At 46.5% G+C, this 22,529-nt stretch overlaps 1 protein-coding gene across 1 annotated transcript in view; it reads right to left on the reverse strand.

Annotated features, from left to right (window-relative positions):
* LOC126468896 (glucose dehydrogenase [FAD, quinone]-like) overlaps nt 1–22,529 on the reverse strand; it is a 38,569-nt gene that overhangs the window by 8,218 nt on the left and 7,822 nt on the right. Inside the window, exon 2 of the mRNA XM_050096591.1 lies at nt 17,444–17,775. Coding sequence (XP_049952548.1) covers nt 17,444–17,773 — 330 coding nt within the window. The 5' untranslated portion in view covers nt 17,774–17,775. The remainder of the gene's footprint in view (nt 1–17,443; nt 17,776–22,529) is intronic.

The following is a 22,529-nucleotide window of genomic DNA, read 5'->3' on the forward strand; positions in this document are numbered from 1 at the left end:
TTTATACCACGTGTATGCCCTTGGTTTACTCATAACAGACTCACCAAAAGTAATATTTAACATTTCTAAAATTTTCATACACTTTATTCCATTCTTATAAAAAAATTTAATACAGATTCTCTAATCCGGTTTATTACAGAACAAATAATCGTTAATGCGACCAAAACACATGTAACCTTTTTGACAGCCGACAAAAGAGTGAATACCCAATATACATAACATTGTACACATACTTTCCAGACATGTTTACGAAGACAGTGACAGAAAGTAGTGCAAATCGAACTAATACAACAAACAAAATTATAAATTCCTGGTACTTTTTAAGTTGTAAGAAGTGTTAAGTTTCAATGCAGCCCTTCAAATAAAACTTCTACCTCTTAGTAGAAACACAAAGTAAGAACAATCCTTAAATTCTACAGATTGCATTATATGGGGTTCGTTTTACGAATAGCAATAGACGAACGTACATTCACATAAACAGGCATTCTGTTCTATGTTTGTAGTAGAGTCCTGACTTCCGTTTTATGTTAATATTATTTACTATATAATGTTGTGTTTCAGAAGAAGCTATCGTCTTTTATATTCCTTATGGTCTTAACGCATTTGTCTAAAAATAAACGCAACCGGGACGTATCTGTACACGGCGTCGCCACAGATTTAAAGCGCGCGCCGCGGCAGGACCGGTACTACGTTGTGAAACTGCCTGTAGAAGGGCCTCGTGGCCTAGCTGGGTTGGCTGAGTGGGGACTCGCTCGCTCGCTTCAGTTTACCGACAGACTATACAACAGGGCAGCCGCACCTCGCGAACACTTAGGTCAGGTGACTTGTTTGTTGACAGATCCGTGTGTCGTTTCCTGCTGCTCTGGTCAACTACCTTATCCCTCCATAGAGGTAAAGCTCTCATCACCCCACAGGTTGTTACCAACAGAATACCATTTACATGGCTATAAGTATCTTCAATATTCCGCGGCCCTGTCAGCAACTGTATAAATATTAATTTTAATTTTAACAATGAACAGCCTCAGTTGCACCGTTTACCTAGAATTTACCTAGGTTTCAGTCGGGATAAACCAACCTTCTTCAGAATAACAGTATCTACCGTTTGTCCATAGTGGACAGAGTCAAGCTAAAAATACAAATCCATAAATTATCGTCAAACTGTAAAACTTACCTGGCACTGCCTCGGGCCTACTTCCCGACTGCGATGCGGCAGCCACGAGTGCTCTAAAGAAGGTTATCCCGACTGAAACCTAGGTAAATTCTAGGTAAAAGGTGCAACTAAGGCTGTTCATTATTTTAAAAAAATGGTTCAAATGGCTCTGAGCACTATGGGACTTAGTGGCTAGCACACTGGACTCGCATTCGGGAGGACGACGGTTCAATCCCGCGTCCGGCCATCCTGATTTAGGCTTTCCGTGATTTCTCTAAATCACTCCAGGCAAATGCCGGGATGTTTCCTTTGAAAGGGTACGGCCGACTTCCTTCCCCGTCCTTCCCTAATCCGATGAGACCGATGACCTCACTGTCTGGTCTTTCCCAAACAACCCAACCCAACCCCTCAATTATGGGACTTAACATCTGAGGTCATCAGTCCCCTAGACTTAGAACTACTTAAACCTAACTAACCTAAGGACATCACACACTCATGCCCGAAGCAGGATTCGAACCTGCGGCCGTAGCAGCAGCGCGGTTCCGGACTGAAGCGCCTAGAACCGCTCGGCCACGCCGGCCAGCCTCATCATTAAAATTAAAATTAATAATTTACATGGCTACTCTGCGATGCCTACATAAGTACCTGGCAGGAAGTTCATTGAGCCCGTTTCACACTATTTCCATACCATTCCGCTCTCGAACAGAGCATGGGAAAAACGAACAGTAAATCTTTCCATGTGAGCTCTGATTTCTCTTATTTTATTACGATGATCATTTCTTCCTTTGTAGGTCGTTGTCAACTATTTTCGTATTCGGAGGAAAAAGTTGGCTACTTAGATTTCGTGAGAAGATCTCGCTGCAACGAAAATCGTCTCTGTTTTAATTATTTTCAGCTCAACTTGGGTGTCATACCTGTGACACTCTCTCCCCTATTTCGCGGTAGAGCAAAATGAACTAATCTCTGGATCTAAATATTTTTTTAATACCCTCCATCAATCCTATATGGTAAAGATCCCGTACAACGTACCAACACTAGAGCAGATGATGGACAGGCGTAGTTAGGCACTCTCTGTAGTAGAGGCCTGCCAATAAGACGCAGTCATTGGTTCGCCTTCCCCACGATATCTATCTGATCGTTACAGTATAAGTTATTTCTAATTGTAATCCATAGGTATTTAGTTTAATTGACAGCCTTTAGACTGAATTCCTTTCAGTACTCATGTGGATGACCCACGCTTTTCATTATTTGGGGTCAACTGCCTCTTTTGCCACCTCGTAGATCTACTGCCTAAATCATTTTGCCATTGGTTTTTATCTTCTGATGACTTTTCCAGACAGTAAAAGACAGCGTCATCTACAAACGATCTAAGAGGGCCTCGCTGATTTATTCCTAAACCATTTGTATAGATTAGGAACAGCAGACGGCTTGTAACACTTCCTTGGAGAACGCCACATGTCGATTCTCTTTTACTCGATGACTTTCCGTCAATTACTACGAACTATGACCTTACCGACATGAAATCGCGAAACAGTCGTACAACTGACATAATACTCCAAAGCACGAAATTTAATTAGAAGCCGCTTGTAAGGACCGGTAGCAAAAGCCTTTTGGAAATCTAGAAACATAGTATCAATCTGACATAGCACGCATTACTTCATGAGAAAAGAGAGCTAGTTCTGTTTCACACGCTTCAGTCTGAAACCGCGCGACCGCTACGATCGCAGGTTCGAATCCTGCCTCGGGCATGGATGTGTGTGATGTCCTTAGGTTAGTTCTAAGTTCTAGGGGGCTGATGACCTCAGATGTTAAGTCCCATAGTGCTCAGAGCCATTTGAACCACTTGTGTTGCACATGAGAGATCTGTAGGTACGGTCTTTCGTCAAGCGAGCGGTTGTATATGATTGCTAAGTATCGAGCTATCATATCAGTATACTCCGAAAGGAACCTAATTGCTATACAGTTTGGACCGTAAGACTAACCTTTATTAAGTTACTAGAGTTGCAACGCTACATCGTGGATGTATACTTCTAAGTTACTCACATTGGCAACTGTTTTTCATTCGAATTCTCGAATACTTACTTCGTTTTCTTTGGTGCAGGAATTACGTAAAACAACGTTTAGTGCCACCACAGTGCTTTACCTGGAATGATCTTAGAGAAGGTGGCGCCCCGCTACCTTCACCCAGCCAGTTATGAACTACAATTTAGCGATCATTGCGAACCGTGAAGCTGCTCGTCATTTTCCACAGTAACAAATGTTGCCAGAGGTGGAAGAAGTGACAACCGGTATTAAAATCTCAGCACTGACTGGATCGAACCCCAGACTCCGGATCAGTACTTGGGCGTTTAACAACCGAGCTTTGATCCATTCTCCCTGTACAGCACTCTGGAAGGAGTTTGCTCAAAGGATATTTCGTGTTCGAACGATGCCACAAGAAAAATGTTTCGTTATTGTTGTGCTATAAGAATGTTCTTGACAACTACAACATACGACCTAAAAGTTAGTCAGATTGCGATGTTCACTTTTGGTTCAAATTTCATTCAAAAATAGGAATATATCAGTACATTAAAACTGAGGTCATAGTATTTTATAAACTGACAGCTTGAAGTTAAAGGTCTTTCTGTACAGAAAGATTGATCACGACCCTACAACATGTGTGCAACAAAAGACGTGTACACTCCTAAATTCTTCCTCGTTACCTCTAGAGACCTTCAAGTGGTTAAGACCACATGGCAGCGTACCACCAAGGCTGTATGGTCTTCCTAAAGTGCACAGAGAAGGTCTTCCTTTACGACTAATAGTGAGTAATATTGATGCCCCGACATATGATTTAGCCAAACATCTTGCTTTCTTGCTGAGACCATTGGTTGGCAAATGTGCACATCATACAAGGAACTCCGCCGATTTCGTCTTCAGACTGGGGGCTCTCCACCTAAACAGTTCGGATCTGTTAGTGAGTTTTGATGTAGTATCTCTTTATACAAAGGTACCTCTGCTGATTACTTGGCACTGATTGGTAAACAGTTTCAGTCGGACATCACTGCTTTTTTTCGGCTCACTCTTTCCTTAACGTATTTTGTGTTTAACCAACAATATTTTGAACAGACTTACAGTGCCGCCCTGGGTAGCGCCTAGTCTCTCCTGGTGGCTAATTTCTGTATGGAGGACTTCGAGCCGGCCGGAGTGGCCGAGCGGTTCTAGGCGCTACAGTCTGGAACCGCACAACCGCTACGGTCGCAGGTTCGAATCCTGCCGAGGGCATGGATGTGTGTGATGTACTTCGGTTAGTTAAGTTTAAGTAGTTCTAAGTTCTAGCGGACTGATGAGCTTAGAACTTAAGTCTCATAGTGCTCAGAGCCATCTGAGCCATCTGAGGACTTTGAGGAAACAGCATTTGAATCGGCAGTTCTTAAAACAACTGTTTTTTGGAGGTACGTGGGTGATACTTTCGTAATGTGCCTCCACAGAGAAGATAAGTAAATGGACTCTTTACATCGTGTTAATTCCATTATGAGAATATGCAATTTGCTACGGAATTAGAGAAAGATGGTTTTGTCCCATTCCTGGATCTCTTGATCTGATGGAAGAGTGACGGCTCTCTGGGACATTCTGCTTACCGTTCGCCCACTCACACTGATTTGTCTTTGTACTTTTCGAGTTGCCATCACTCATCCGAAACCATGACTATGCTTAAAACTCTTGTACACAGGGTCCATACAGTGTCGGATGCAGATAGATTACCTAAAGAGCTTGCACACTTAATGACAGTGTCCAGAGACAATAGATACTCAACCCGGCAAATGAACAGGGAATTCTCAGCTAGAACCAAGAACCGGAAAGTGGATAAAGAGGAGAACGCATCAGCAAATCTGTAGCTTTTCTTCCCTTCGTTGGAAATATTTCCTTCAAAACAGTAAGATCCTTAGCAACTTTCAGGTGAAAGTCATTTTCCGGCCACCATCTAAGATTTCGGACCTGCTGGGATCAATGGCTCTGAGCACTATGCGACTTAACTTCTGAGGTCATCAGTCGCCTAGAACTTAGAACTAATTAAACCTAACTAACCTAAGGACATCACACACATCCATGCACGAGGCAGGATTCGAACCTGCGACCATAGCGGTAGCCCGGTTCCAGACTGTAGCGCCTAGAACCGCACGGCCACTCCGGCTGGCCCTGCTGCGATCAGTGAAGGATAATTCGTTATTTCGTAAGGCGGGAATTTACGAAATACCTTGTCGGTGTGGTATGGCCTATAGAGGACAAACAACAAGCACAATGGAAGGACCTTGCACTGAACATAAACTTTACGTTCGTCTACTGCAAGCCAGAAAGTCTACAGTTGGAGAACATTGTATCTCCAACGGACATTCAATGGAGTATGACAAAACATTGATTTTCGCCAACAGCAACATCTTTTCGGGACTCCATTATAAAAGAATCCGTTGAAATAAGCGTCGCGGAAAATCTAATGAACCGTGACAGTGGCTACCAGCTAGATAATGCGTGGAATCCCGTCACCTCCGAGTTTCGCTCCAGACGGAGACGCCGGAATAATACGATAACTGCGACGAACAGCAATGCCGAAGACAGCAGATGCTTGCAGTTCCACCATCGAGGGCACTGCCGCCAGACAGTGCGGACCTTCTGTCACCGTAACACATGGGCGACAGTACTATATAAGGCAGAGAGGTGAATGTCTCCACCTACCAATCCAATCCGTCCCATCGTCTGTTATACCAGTCCCGCCTGGATATCCGAACCCCACCCCCCCAGATCCTCGAGGCTGTGCACTCTGCCTCGCCTTCCGTATATGCCTCCTGTCCCCCACGCGGATCCTCTATGACCTACTTCCTGGTTGCTCCTCTCCTCTCCTACCCCTGCCTGCTGCCGCACCTTCACCGTTGTGTCCCCCCTACCCTCCACCTCCACATCGTCCGTCTCCTTTCCTGGGGTGGCTTCCATCAACTTCCCCTCCTGGATGATGCCCTAACCCCCTCCATCAATCCCTCCTATCAACTACGATCCTCATCTCCCCCTCTCTCCTTCTGTCCTTTTCCCGGGCTCCCACTCCCCCCCCCCCCCCTTTCCATCCTGTTTTTTCTCCACCTACCCACTCCTTGACTCCATTCTCTCCCCCAGAGTCCCTTTTTCTTTCCCCTCCACTGCCTTCCCCACACCTTTCTCATGTCCGCCCTGCTTCCCCCGTTTTTCTCTGCCCTCTCCCACCATTGGCTCCCCCCATTTTTCTTGCTTTTACTCTCCTCCCCCCTCCCTCCCCATCCTCATCTGTCCTATGCCTTGATACTCTATAGTGCAGTGTTATGCGTCCCCCTTTTTAAGCGTTGTAAACAGTCACCATAAAGTCGCTAGGTGTGTTTTTAACTGTTGCGAACAGAAACCAGACTGTCGCCGTGTTTTTTTAATTGTGCATGTCTATTCACTAAGTGTTTTCATCAGCATCGCCGACCCTTTGTTTTTATATTTTCTTCGCAACTCTTTCGCCATGTTTCCGTTTTTAACAGTCGCCGGTTTATCGATTGCTTTTGTTATTATGATATCTCCTGATTCTGTTTTTCACCTTTTCTGTAGGCTGCAGAGCGGCGTATTGTGCTGCTCCCAGCCCCTCACCCCCCCCCCCCCCCCTCTGGGGCGGGGGAACGAAATCCAATAAAGAAAAACGCTCCGTCAGTCTTCAATGGCTCACTTGAAGATGACTGGCAGGTGTCCACTTGAATTACTGGAGTGAAGTTTACGACGAGCGGCTTCAATCCCGAAATCTGTTTGAATATGTATTTAAATTTAAACTGGTTTTCGATAGTACTTAATTTGATTTCATTTGTTATTTGTGTGTAGTAGGAAAATTCTGTGACAGTACTGACAAGATTTTCTCTACTGCGGTGCTTTTAAATTTCAATATAATACTTGTTCCCGAGCACATGACCATGCTATACCTTCAACGATGTTTTTACATTTGGGAATACCTTAGTTTTCCAGAGCAATTTTAGTAATTTCAGAAAAAGAAAATATATCAGACATTTGTTACAGGGCTAGCTATAGGTGAATCTCTGAAAAGTGTTCCAAGGTTGTGAAACAGTTAATCATCTGCTCACACAGACAATAAAATTTCGCCAGGCGATTATGTCACAATTTTTGGGTTGCTGAGTGTGGCGGCAATCTGAAACAAAGAACAGTCGACATTAATAATATTTTTGCAATGGTGCCGACTTTTGACGATCAGTACTCGGGGACCGGCGGCCTATCGCACCCTTACTGTAGCTAGTCTATTGGTGGCTCGTAACGCACTAACTTAGGTTGGCTACTAATTGGTATCGGTACACACGCGGGCCGCGGTGCCGTTCCAGAGCGTCAGTATCGGCTGCCGAACAAAAACGTGGGACGACCACCACTCTACAGGGTGAGCCATTCGCCGAAAATATACTCAGAGCGAGTAAATATACGGAGGCGCGGATTTCGCTGAGTTATACCGAACAGGGCGCCAAACTGTCTGACGTACGCAAGTAACCTTAACGTTTATAGCTCTCGAATTACGACACTCACTTATTTTATGGAATCCATTACTTTTTCTGTGCCGTTGGAAAGAGTGTCGCAGAAGGCTTCAACAACACAAAATATATTGAACTTGATATAATAGCAAAGTAACAGATCACTATATCGCCGTCAGGAGAATGGGGTACCATAAATATTTGGTCTATTGTGACAAAGAAAAGCATACATGAAACGTAGCTATGATGAGATGGAGATTTTCGTTTTACGTATGCGTTAATTTGACGATATTCTCTGTTTGTTGACTGCCTTTCCAGTGCATATTCATTGCACATTTATTTAGATCTTTGTACGTACAAAACGAAGTGTTAATGAATTAATATCGTTATTTGAATCATTAATTGTAAATGTATTCTTTTCTTGTATATTTATGCGATATAAATTTTAAGATATCTATAGTCAATATTATGCCCGTTCGATAGAAATACACTCCTGGAAATGGAAAAAAGAACACATTGACACCGGTGTGTCAGACCCACCATACTTGCTCCGGACACTGCGAGAGGGCTGTACAAGCGATGATCACACGCACGGCACAGCGGACACACCAGGAACAGCGGTGTTGGCCGTCGAATGGCGCTAGCTGCGCAGCATTTGTGCACCGCCGTCGTCAGTGTCAGCCAGTTTGCCGTGGCATACGGAGCTCCATCGCAGTCTTTAACACTGGTAGCATGCCGCGACAGCGTGGACGTGAACCGTATGTGCAGTTGACGGACTTTGAGCGAGGGCGTATAGTGGGCATGCGGGAGGCCGGGTGGACGTACCGCCGAATTGCTCAACACGTGGGGCGTGAGGTCTCCACAGTACATCGATGTTGTCGCCAGTGGTCGGCGGAAGGTGCACGTGCCCGTCGACCTGGGACCGGACCGCAGCGACGCACGGATGCACGCCAAGACCGTAGGATCCTACGCAGTGCCGTAGGGGACCGCACCGCCACTTCCCAGCAAATTAGGGACACTGTTGCTCCTGGAGTATCGGCGAGGACCATTCGCAACCGTCTCCATGAAGCTGGGCTACGGTCCCGCACACCGTTAGGCCGTCTTCCGCTCACGCCCCAACATCGTGCAGCCCGCCTCCAGTGGTGTCGCGACAGGCGTGAATGGAGGGACGAATGGAGACGTGTCGTCTTCAGCGATGAGAGTCGCTTCTGCCTTGGTGCCAATGATGGTCGTATGCGTGTTTGGCGCCGTGCAGGTGAGCGCCACAATCAGGACTGCATACGACCGAGGCACACAGGGCCAACACCCGGCATCATGGTGTGGGGAGCGATCTCCTACACTGGCCGTACACCACTGGTGATCGTCGAGGGGACACTGAATAGTGCACGGTACATCCAAACCGTCATCGAACCCATCGTTCTACCATTCCTAGACCGGCAAGGGAACTTGCTGTTCCAACAGGACAATGCACGTCCGCATGTATCCTGTGCCACCCAACGTACTCTAGAAGGTGTAAGTCAACTACCCTGGCCAGCAAGATCTCCGGATCTGTCCCCCATTGAGCATGTTTGGGACTGGAAGAAGCGTCGTCTCACGCGGTCTGCACGTCCAGCACGAACGCTGGTCCAACTGAGGCGCCAGGTGGAAATGGCATGGCAAGCCGTTCCACAGGACTACATACAGCATCTCTACGATCGTCTCCATGGGAGAATAGCAGCCTGCATTGCTGCGAAAGGTGGATATACACTGTACTAGTGCCGACATTGTGCATGCTCTGTTGCCTGTGTCTATGTGCCTGTGGTTCTGTCAGTGTGATCATGTGATGTATCTGACCCCAGGAATGTGTCAATAAAGTTTCCCCTTCCTGGGACAATGAATTCACGGTGTTCTTATTTCAATTTCCAGGAGTGTAAATACCAGTGGTTTGTAATCGACGTACGAGATTAGACACAGTTGAGGATGAAGGAAGTCCGTTGATGTGGGGACGACCATGTAATGTTGTAAAGAAGTAACTTCATTTGAAGAATTAATGCTTCGAATGTGACGCAAGGTGATGGGGATCGAAGGAAGAACTGTAATGAGAAGGAATTGAACTGGAACTATTCTGAGAAACTGACGACGTAATGAAGGGTGGTGTTATGGATGGAGCGGGCATTGTGTTAGTGTAGGACGAAGAACTACTCCCTGAAATACTGCGTACGTAGAAATTACTTATAGACTACGGAAAGATGTCCAGAGAGTATAAGACAGAAGGTGAAAGAGAGATTGTGTACGGGAGATTCAACATTTGGGAAGGAGCCAAGGATGTCCGTGAGCTGTTCTGTGGCAGATTGTAATTACATCTCGTTTGAAGAACGTTATTTATTGGACTCTTAAATTAAAGGTGTGTGCGCGGAGAAAGTGAAAGAAAAGTGTGACGGTTCGTAAGTTATACGTTATTTTATTCGTCAGGAAAGGGAAAAGCGTACGTGGACTGTGACAAATGAATGAACTGTGCTTATGAAAAAGTGAACATGGCGCGGAGTTTCGTATTAGGCAAACAAATTAGAATTAGCTTTAGTATTTGTGAGCTCATAACAAGCAATTTGTATGTGAAGATATGGCTCTGAACACTATGGGACTTAACATCTGAGTCCCCTAGAAGTTAGAACTACTTAAACCTAACTAACCTAAGGACATCACACACATCCATGCCCGAGGCAGGATTCGAACCTGCGACCGTAGCGGTCGCGCGGTTCCAGACTGTAGCGCCTAGAACCTCTCGGCCATGTATGTGAAGAGCGGAAGTTCTTAAATACATATTCACTTCATTTGAGCAATATGGTAATAGTTGAGATGTTAATCGTTAGAAGATAAACTTACGTTTTAAGCAAGTACCTCACGGTCATAGGCTTTCTGTCGAACAAGGCACAACAGTTCTTAGATTATCTCTCATTGGCTGTATACGTAAATAATGCGAGAGGTTTGATTGACAGTTTGTTTGACTGTGAAGTTTCTTTAATTTTGTTAAGTATCTACGACTGATACGTTAATCGTATCGACAGTTTCAATCAGAATATGTCTGCTTTAAACAAATATATGATTTTTTTTTAAATTTTTGTATTACAATGGGAATTAAAAGATTATGTAGATACTCGAACAATAATAAGTCAAGTCTTTCCACTTCACTGTAAGAGAGCAACAAAATTGAATTCAAGAATAATACGTCTCAGTACTGAATTCTTTTTCTTACACAAGACATTCATCAGATGTTGCAATGAATACCGTAAAAATCCCTATGCTGTTGACGAAGAAATGGCAACATCGTCAACACGACTTTCTGACTGCAACGGGTTAGCATCGCTGCTCTTTCAGATGAAGTGGGCATGGCTCACATACGCTATGGACTTTCGTGGAAATTTTTCGAGTTTTCTGTTCCAGAGTAAGAATTTATAACAGTGGTTCGAGACGGATGAGTACGAGACAATTCGCTCATGCTGTATTCTGACATCTTGCACGCCTACATTGAAAAAAAAATGGCACTATCTTCAAAATCAAAGTCGTTAGTTACACTACAGGCCATTAAAATGGCTACACTACGAAGATAACGTGCTAAAGACGCGAAATTTGACCGACAGTAAGAAGATGCTGTGATTAGCTTTTGAGAGCATTCACACAAGGTTGGCGCCAGTGGCGACACTTACAACGTGCTGACATGAGGAAAGTTTCCAACCGATTTCTCATACACAAACAGCAGTTGACCGGCGTCGCCTGTTGAAACGTTGTTGTTATGCCGACTTTGCTAAAGGTCGGATTGTAGCCTATCGCGATTGCGGTTTATCGTATCGCGAAATTGCTGCTCGCATTCGTCGAGATCCAATGACTGTTAGCAGAATATGGAATCGGTGGGTTCAGGAGGGTAATGCGGAACGCCGTGCTGAATCCCAACGGCCTCGTATCACTAGCAGTCGAGATGACAGGCATCTTATCCGCATGGCTGTAACGGATCGTGCAGCCACGTCTGGATCCCTGAGTCAACAGATGGGGACGTTTTGCAAGACAACAACCATCTGCACGAACAGTTCGACGACGATTGCAGCAGCACGGACTAGCAGCTCGGAGACCATACCTTTGACGTTGCATCACAGACAGGAGCGCCTGCGATGGTGTACTCAACGACAAACCTGGGTGCATGAATGGCAAAACATCATTTTTTCGGATGAATCCAGGTTCTGTTTACAGCATCATGATGGTCGCGTCCGTGTTTGGCGACATCGCGGTGAACGCTCATTGGAAGCGTGTATTCGTCATCGCCATACTGGCGTATCACCCGGCGTGATGGTAAGGGGTGCCATTGGTTACACGTCTCGGTCATCTCTTGTTCGTATTGACGGCACTTTGAACAGTGGACGTTACATTTCAGATGTGTTACGACCCGTGGCTCTACCCTTCATTCGATCCCTGCGAAACCCTACATTTCAGCAGGATAGTGCACGACCGCATGTTGCAGGTCCTGTACGGGCCTTTCTGGATACAGAAAATGTTCGACTGCTGCCCTGGCCAGCACATTCTCCAGATCTCACACCAATTGAAAACGTCTGCTCAATGGTGACGGGGAACTGGCTCGTCACAATACGCCAGTCACTACTCTTGATGAATGTGGTATCGTGTTGAAGCTGCATGGGCGGCTGTACCTGTACACGCCATCGAAGCTCTGTTTGACTCAATGGCCAGGCGTATCAAGGCCGTTATTACGGCCAGAGGTGGTTGTCCTGGGTGCTGATTTCTCAGGATCTATGCACCCAAATTGCGTGAAAATGTAATCATATGTCAGTTCTAATATATTTGTCCAATGAATACCCGTTTAACATCTGCATTTCTTCTTGGTGTAGCAATTTTAATGGCCAGTAGTGTATATGCATTGGAAGAACAGATAAAGGGTTCACAGTTTTAGTTGACTCAAGAATCTTGTGTAAACCTTGCGCAACAAAGACTTCGCTTGCTTTTGTTCGTTACTCTACAATTGCAACATTTCTGTCACAACCCAAAATGGTGCCCCTACTACCAAAAACTTGTGTGTTTTCTCTTGAAATCGTGCCAGACTAAATGTAGGAGTCATTGATGTATGGTACTTGGAACTCCATTGGGAAGCACTGCTTGGTATAAGCACCATGCCCATCTAGTAATGAATGTTTGAAACATTTCGTCCATGATTCGACACGAGGAACAAGTCTAGCAAGACGCAACAGAGTACAGAGAACATAATAGCACTGAAAACGCGTTCTGTGAGAGAAAGGTACTTCGAACATTTTCCATTTCCGGTCCTCTCAATTATTGAAGGACTTGAAAGGTAAGACTCAGAGCCTGCCCTCCAAGACGCAACCTGAGTCAGGAGATGCGGACTGCAGCTTGGCCACCGTCGTGCACATGAAATCAGGGAGTCAGTTACTGAAGTATTAGGTTGGTGTGTAAGGTCGTAGCATTTTTGTTTTGCATTTCCTATTCCAGTTGTTGTGGGTTTATTTATCGATTATCTTCTTCATTTGAAGTTCACTGTTGCTACACTACTGGCCATTGAAATTGTTACACCACGAAGATGACGTGCTACAGACGCGAAATTTAACCGACAGGAAGAAGATGCTGTGATATGCAAATGATTAGCTTTTCAGAGCATTCACACAAGGTTGGCGCCGGTGGCGACACCTACAACGTGCTGACATGAGGAGCATTACCAACCGATTTCTCATACACAAACAGCAGCTGACCGGCGTTGCTTGGTGAACCGTTGTTGTGATGCCGCGTGTACGGAGGAGAAATGCGTACCATCACGTTTCCGGCTTTGATAAAGGTCGGATTGTAGCCTATCGCAATTGCGGATTATCCTATCGCGACATTGCTGCTCGCGTTGATCGAGATCCATTGACTGTTAGCAGAATCGGTGGGTTCCGGAGGGTAATACGGAACGCCGTGCTGGATCCCAACGACCTCGTATCACTAGCAGTCGAGATGACGGGCATCTTATCCGCATGGCTGTAACGGATCGTGCAGCCACGTCTTGATCCCTGAGTCAACAGATGGGGACGTTTGCAAGACAACAACCATCTGCACGAACAGTTCGACGACGTTTGGAGCAGCATGGACTATCAGCTCGGGGACCATGGCTGCGGTTACCCTTGACGCTGCATCAACGACAGGAGCGCCTGCGATGGTGTACTCGACGACGAACCTGGGTGCACGAATGGCAAAACGTCATTTTTTCGGATGAATCCAGATTCTGTTTACAGCATCATGATGGTCGCATCCTTGTTTGGCGACATTGTGGTGAACGCAAATTGGAAGCGTGTATTCGTCATCTACATACTGGTGTAACACCCGGCATGATGATATGGGGTGCCATTGGTTACACGTCTCGGTCACCTCTTGTTCGCATTGACGGCACTTTGAACAGTGGACGTTACATTTCAGATGTGTTACGACCCGTGGCTGTAGCCTTCATTCCAACCCTGCAAAACCCTACATTTCAGCAGGATAATACAAGACAGCATGTTGCACGTCCTGTACGGCCTTTCTGAGTACAGAAAATGTTCGACTGCTGCCCTGGCCAGCACATTCTCCAGATCTCTCACCAATTGAAAACGTCTGGTCAATGGTGGCCGAGCAACTGGCTCGTCACAATACGCCAATCACTACTCTTGATGAACTGTGGTATCGTGTTGAAGTTGCATGGGCAGCTGTACCTGTACACGCTATCCAAGCTCTGTTTGACTCAATGGCCAGGCGTATCAAGACCGTTAGTACGGCCAGAGATGGTTGTTCTGGGTACTGATTTCTCAGGATCTATGCACCCAAATTGCGTGAAAATGTGATCACATGTCAGTTCTAGTATAATATATTTGTCCAATTAATACCCGTTTATCATCTGCATTTCTTCTTGGTGTAGCAATTTTAATAGCCAGTCGTGTATTTGAGTTTATGTGTTGCTATTTTGTCATTTGAAAATAGTGAGTGGAGCTGTGGACACTAGAAAATGCAGTGCCAAGTGGAGAAATCGGAACATTTCCGATATATTCTTATGTTTGAATTCACTAAAGGGGTGACAGCAGCGGAGGCAGAAATCTGCGCCCTATGTGAGGATAACGCCACAGGACAGAACACCGCCAGAAAATGTTTTTCTCGTTTTTAGGAAGGATCGTTTTAACATTAGTGTCTCTCCACGTTCAACCATCGGAGTTTGATGAAGATCGTTTAAACGCATTAATTCACAATGACCGACATCAATGTATCGAGAAATGGCAAATATGATGTAGTGTGACCATTCCACCATCGTGCGACATTTGCGTGCAATGAGGAAGGTTCAAAAATCGGGAGTACGGGTACCGCATACTCTACGTCAAAATCACAAAAATCACCAGGTGGCTATATGTGCATCTCTGCTTGTTCGTCATCAGCTGGATCGTGAACAACGCTGACCAGTCATATTCTGTATCGTTACCGGTGACACGTAATCGTGTCTTTATGCTAAGATAAGAAAAAGAAAGGAATGGTTGATCCCAACCAAAGTAGCAACTCCCTCTATGAAGACTTCCGCGAATCAGCAAAAGATAATGTCATGCATCTGGTCGAACAGCGACGCTGTAGTGTACTACGAATAGCTTCCACGAGGTATAACCATCACTGCTGTCGTTTAGTGTCAACAATTTAGATGTGTTCCGCACGCAGTCCAAGAATAACGATCAGGAAGGCTGGGCTGCGTGAGGTGATGCATCTCCACGATAGCGCCCGCCCGCAGTCTGCTACACTGTCAAAAAAAAAAAAAAAATAATAACAATAATGATCTTGCGCCATCAGATTTTCACCTTTTCCTCTCTCTGTCGGACAGCCTTCAAGGACCTTCCTTTGTGGGTGAAAATGCGCTCCGAACACGGCTCGACGAGTTCTTCGCCTCAAAACCACGTGATTTCTATAGTCGCGGAGTCGAAAATTTACCTCTGCGTTGTCACACTGTTGTAAATAGTGAATGAGAATAAATTATTGATAACTAAAGTCTCTTTTATGTGTATCTGTTGTATTTAGACTACTGCCCATTAAAATTGATACACCAAGAAGAAATGCAGATGATAAACGGGTATTCATTGGACAAATATATTATACTAGAACTGACATGTGATTACGTTTTCACGCAATTTGGGAGCATAGATCCTGAGAAATCAGTACCCAGAACAACCACCTCTGAGCGTAATAACGGTCTTGATACGCCTGGCCATTGAGTCAAACAGAGCTTCGATGGTGTGTACAGGTACAGCTGCCCATGCAGCTTCGGCACGATACCACAGTTCTTAAAGAGTAGTGACTACCGTATTGTCACGAGCCAGTTGCTCGGCCACCATTGACCAGACGTTTTCAATTGGTGAGAAATCTGGAGAATGTGCTGGCCAGGGCAGCAGTCGGACATTTTCTGTATCCAGAAAGGCTCGTACAGGACCTGCAACATGCGGTCGTGCGTTATACTGATGAAATGTAGGGTTTCGCAGGGATCGAATGAAGGGGAGAGCCACGGGTCGTAACACATCTGAAATGTAACGTCCACTGTTCAAAGTGCCGTCAATGCGAACAAGAGATGACCGAGACGTGTAACCAATGGGACCCTTTACCATCACGCCGGGTGATACGCCAGTATGGAGATGACGAATACACGCTTCCAATGTGCGTTCACCGCGATGTCCCCAATCACGGATGCGACCATCACGATGCTGTAAACAGAACCTGGATTCATCCGAATAAATGACGTTTTGCCATTCCTGCGCCCAGGTTCGTCGTTGAGTACACCATCGCAGGCGCTCCTGTCTGTGATGCAGCGTCAAGGCTAACCGCAGCCATGGTCTCCGAGCTGATAGTCCACGTTGCTGCAAACGCCGTCGTACTGTTCGTGCAGATGATTGTTGTCTTACAAATGTCCCCATCTGTTGACTCAGGGATCGAGACGTGGCTGCACGATCCGTTACAGCCATGCGGATAAGATGCCTGTCATCTCGACTGCTAGTGATACGAGGCCGTTAGGATCCAGCACGGCATTCCGTATTACCCTCCCGAACCCACCGATTCCATATTCTGCTAACAGTCATTGGATCTCGACCAACGCGAGCGGCAATGTCGCGATACGATAAACCGCAGTCGCGATAGGCTACAATCCGACCTTTATCAAAGTCGAAAACGTGATGGTAGGCATTTTTCCTCCTTACACGAGGCATCACAACAACGTTTCACCAGGCAACGCCGGCCAACTGCTGTTTGTGTATGAGAAATCGATTGGATACTTTCCTCATGTCAGCACATTGTAGGTGTCGCCACCGGCGCCAACCTTGTGTGAATGCTCTGAAAAGCTAATCATTTGCATATCACAGCATCTTCTTTGTGTCGGTTAAATTTCGCGTCTGTAGCACGTCATCTTCGTGGTGTGGCAATTTTAATAGCCAGTAGTGTATTAAAACTGATGGGTCGTCCGTTGTGGCCGAGCGGATCTAGGCGCTTTAGTCTGGAACCGCGCGACCGCTACGGTCGCAGTTTCGAATCGTGCCTCGGGCGTGGATGTGTGTAATGTCCTTAGGTTAGTTAGGTTTAAGTAATTCTAAGTTCTAGGGGACTGATGACCTCAGATGTTAAGTCCCAAAGTGCTCAAAGCCATTTGAACCATATTTTGATGGAAAATGTTACCCACTTATGCAACAACTCAATACATTGTTGGGTGCAGTCATTCGGAACCTCTGTGTTTATGCAAAATAGCTGGTGCTGCTCAGGTGATACGCACCTCAGTCTTCGCCAGCAGAGGGTAGAAGCTGGGAATGTCAGAGGTGGGCGGCGGGTCGCCCCCCGCCTCGAGCAGCAGCACCTTCCACTCGGGGTTCTCCGTGAGGCGGGCGGCCACCGCGGAGCCAGCGGACCCGGCGCCGACCACCACGAAGTCGTACTCCGGCAGCGGGAGCGCCGTGTCCGGCGGGTAGGCGCTGCGCTCCGACAGCTGGCACTGCGCCCTCACCAGCGTGGCCAGCAGCTGCACGAACAGCGCGCCAGCAGCGCCGCCCACGGGGCACATGCTGGCAGTCTGCGCCGCCCACTGGGAAGCGGCGGCCGGGTCCATAGCTGCACACGCAGGACCATTGAACAGTTTCTCAATTTGCACCAGCTGCTGTCAACAGGTAAGACCAGTAAAGTCAACCAACTCCACGATCAGGCCAGGTGACTACACGCTGCTGACCTCCTGCCACCTATGTCGTTTGCGCTGTTTTCTCCAAATTTCTTAGCAGGGTTGAAAGTCATACATATACATTGATATAAAAAAATGAAAAACTCCTAAGAAGAAACATTTCAGCTTTAGAAGTTAAACAAACACTGAACACAGCTACAAATTACATCCAGTCTAACGAAAAAGAGACTGCTATATCTCCCTGACACTGAGCTGCATACATAAGGAATAAAATTGCTCGAAACAGGTCTGAAACAAAATATCAGAGAGCAATAGAAGAAAAATACGTATAAAATCCCATAGCTGAGTCAGAAAGCATTCTCATACAGGTATGTCCAGATAAACAGAAATAACAGGAAAAAACTGGTCTGACGAAAGAGGTAGTAAGCAATGAAATCAAAAACACAACACTATATGTTATGTTTGCCATAGACGGCCTCTGCCAGGCAGACTACGCTCACGGCACCCCTGTGTACCATATAACATACACAAGCACTTGCAGGCGCAACCAAGAGGAAAACAATTCTTCAAAACAAACAGAACTTGCTAGAGACTAATGCAAACCTTTTTCTGCAAAGGTCGCCTCACAGATACAGGGAAAGTTGGAGTACTCCGCCGACCTCCGCCGGTTTTGTAAGGCCAGCGCAGCAGCAGTACAGCCAATTCCTCGCCAAGCTAGGACCAACTCCGACGGACCTCACCGACGCTCTTGATGAATGGTCGTTTACAAGTTATTTGTTTTTGTGTGTATATAGTGATTGTTCGAGAAGTGTAGTTCGGTTTTGATAAACGACATTATACTGAGTATTCTACAATACTGAGTATTCTCCAATACAGATGAAAGAAAACGTGGGAAACCAATACAACACAGTTGTAGTAAGCAATGAAATCAAAAATACAACACTATATGTTATGTCTGCCATAGACGGCCTCTGCCAGGCAGACTACACTCAGGGCACCCCTGTGTACCATATAACATACACAAGCACTTGCAGGCGCAAACAAGAGGAAAACAATTCTTCAAAACAAACAGAACTTGCTAGAGACTAATGCAAACCTTTTTCTGCAAAGGTCGCCTCACAGATACAGGGAAAGTTGGAGTACTCCGCCGACCTCCGCCGGTTTTGTAAGGCCAGCGCAGCAGCAGTACAGCCAATTCCTCGCCAAGCTAGGACCAACTCCGACGGACCTCACCGACGCTCTTGATGAATGGTCGTTTACAAGTTATTTGTTTTTGTGTGTATATAGTGATTGTTCGAGAAGTGTAGTTCGGTTTTGATAAACGACATTATACTGAGTATTCTACAATACTGAGTATTCTCCAGTACAGATGAAAGAAAACGTGGGAAACCAATACAACACAGTTTCCATAACATTAACAAAACAAGTAAAGATGGAGAAGTACAGCGGAATATATACTTTAGTTGTTACTCTCTGATGCCAACACAACACAGGTGATCCATATCAGACTAGTTCAAGAGTTCTGATGAAGCAGAATACACGACGAAGAATGTCACTTGGTCTTTCGCACAAAAAGAAGCGGCGTATGGCATAGTAAAATTTAAAATGAGAAAAGCTTCACGGCCAGACATCATTCGCTCCGACACATTTAAACGAGTTGCGCCACAGATTATCCCGTGTTTAACGGATGTAATAAATGAAGACCTAAGACTGGGAAGAGTACCGCAGCCTGGAAGTTAGCAAACGAAGTGATCATCGAGAAATCTGACAAACAGCGGGCCAATTTGAAGTCATACAAGTCAGTTCGCCTCGTCGACGCCTTGGCTAATCCAGGAGCAGCTTCTTTGTAACTGAGAAAAGGCTGGCAATCAGGTCCTGAGACTCTGCCTTCACAAGGTCGTGTAACGTAAAAAAATAAGTCGATTGATTATGCAATTAATAGGAAACTAGAATTATGACAGAATGTCAGACTCAAGTACGCAGACGTCCTAAGGACGCCTGACAGCCTCTGGTGGCTCGAGATGTTAGCGATTTGTGGGTACCACCGAATCTGTACAACAGTCTTCTAGACTACGGTACTATAACTATAGAATAGTTGAATGAATAAACAAATACCCTCTCGATCACTTCTTTCATTAACGGCTACCGGTTTCAATATGCGCTGTGGATCATCGTCAAGCATGGCGCCGCAAAGTACAGTTCGTCATCAGTGACGTAAAACTAACTCACTACACTACGTATTGAAAGGGGTAGTCGTTAATAAATGACGGTTTTTGTAGTTGTGTGCTTATAACAACAGAGATCACAGCTCCCATGACGTAGCTTCAATTATAAGAGCAGTTGAAAGAGGGGAGCCAAAACTGAAAATGATCAAGAGAATCAGTAACGAATGCCCGCAGGGTTCAGTCTGAGGGCCGAACTTTTTCGATCTTTCAATCGTGCCACCTAACTGAAACGGATGAGGACATAACACTGATGGGATTGTCGCATACGCTGGTGATCAATTGAATGAGGTGTCAGCGAACCAGAAATCAAAGTCGGTGGTATTGGTGCCTGAGAAACACCCTCACCGTGGCCCCAGACAAAAGAGTCTGCATATTTCTAAAAGCAAAACTGCAGGGAGACCCCATTATAAAACTGTACGATGGAAACATTCCTAAATAAGGCGTAACCAAATAGTTAGGGATACAGATTGGACTGACGCTTATCAATCAAATGATAGAGCAGAAAATTTTTTACACTAACTCGCACGCATCAGCACAATCCCTTATAGATTTTCACGTCGTGCTACGCAAATATATAACTGGGCCTTGCGTGAATCATTGGTATTCCTCGCGGAAAGCACATGGGCAGGCGGACTCTGCCTCACAACGATCAGAGCCGTTGTCTGCTGACATTATCAGAGGCTGACATTGTGTCAGCAGGAGCACTGTGCTAGTACTCATAACATACCCGATCGACCTAGCAATCCACCAGGGAGCTGTGATGAGCAGACTGACTGAAGATACACTCCTGGAAATGGAAAAAAGAACACATTGACACCGGTGTGTCAGACCCACCATACTTGCTCCGGACACTGCGAGAGGGCTGTACAAGCAATGATCACACGCACGGCACAGCGGACACACCAGGAACCGCGGTGTTGGCCGTCGAATGGCGCTAGCTGCGCAGCATTTGTGCACCGCCGCCGTCAGTGTCAGCCAGTTTGCCGTGGCATACGGAGCTCCATCGCAGTCTTTAACACTGGTAGCATGCCGCGACAGCGTGGACGTGAACCGTATGTGCAGTTGACGGACTTTGAGCGAGGGCGTATAGTGGGCATGCGGGAGGCCGGGTGGACGTACCGCCGAATTGCTCAACACGTGGGGCGTGAGGTCTCCACAGTACATCGATGTTGTCGCCAGTGGTCGGCGGAAGGTGCACGTGCCCGTCGACCTGGGACCGGACCGCAGCGACGCACGGATGCACGCCAAGACCGTAGGATCCTACGCAGTGCCGTAGGGGACCGCACCGCCACTTCCCAGCAAATTAGGGACACTGTTGCTCCTGGGGTATCGGCGAGGACCATTCGCAACCGTCTCCATGAAGCTGGGCTACGGTCCCGCACACCGTTAGGCCGTCTTCCGCTCACGCCCCAACATCGTGCAGCCCGCCTCCAGTGGTGTCGCGACAGGCGTGAATGGAGGGACGAATGGAGACGTGTCGTCTTCAGCGATGAGAGTCGCTTCTGCCTTGGTGCCAATGATGGTCGTATGCGTGTTTGGCGCCGTGCAGGTGAGCGCCACAATCAGGACTGCATACGACCGAGGCACACAGGGCCAACACCCGGCATCATGGTGTGGGGAGCGATCTCCTACACTGTCCGTACACCACTGGTGATCGTCGAGGGGACACTGAATAGTGCACGGTACATCCAAACCGTCATCGAACCCATCGTTCTACCATTCCTAGACCGGCAAGGGAACTTGCTGTTCCAACAGGACAATGCACGTCCGCATGTATCCCGTGCCACCCAGCGTGCTCTAGAAGGTGTAAGTCACCTACCCTGGCCAGCAAGATCTCCAGATCTGTCCCCCATTGAGCATGTTTGGGACTGGATGAAGCGTCGTCTCACGCGGTCTGCACGTCCAGCACGAACGCTGATCCAACTGAGGCGCCAGGTGGAAATGGCATGGCAAGCCGTTCCACAGGACTACATCCAGCATCTCTACGATCGTCTCCATGGGAGAATAGCAGCCTGCATTGCTGCGAAAGGTGGATATACACTGTACTAGTGCCGACATTGTGCATGCTCTGTTGCCTGTGTCTATGTGCCTGTGGTTCTGTCAGTGTGATCATGTGATGTATCTGACCCCAGGAATGTGTCAATAAAGTTTCCCCTTCCTGGGACAATGAATTCACGGTGTTCTTATTTCAATTTCCAGGAGTGTAGATTGGGCAGACTGGGAAAAGTAATGGAAATTACGGAGGAAGATTTAACGGACAACTTGCGTGTAAAACAGTGGCGAGTTAGTTCGTGGCAACGTAGAGCATGCTCCTTTTCCTCCGACATTCGGTTGAACATGTTCTATGCAGACCTCAATGGTATCATGGTTCAGTTTTTTGACCGGACAGGGTCCATACACCGTGCACCATCACCGAGTGGACCTCGGTCAGAGTGTGGAGTGTTCGTGTGTGCAACCGGGTACAC

The sequence above is a fragment of the Schistocerca serialis genome, chromosome 1 (assembly GCF_023864345.2).
Source record: "Schistocerca serialis cubense isolate TAMUIC-IGC-003099 chromosome 1, iqSchSeri2.2, whole genome shotgun sequence".
NCBI classification, from domain to species: Eukaryota; Metazoa; Arthropoda; class Insecta; order Orthoptera; family Acrididae; genus Schistocerca; species Schistocerca serialis.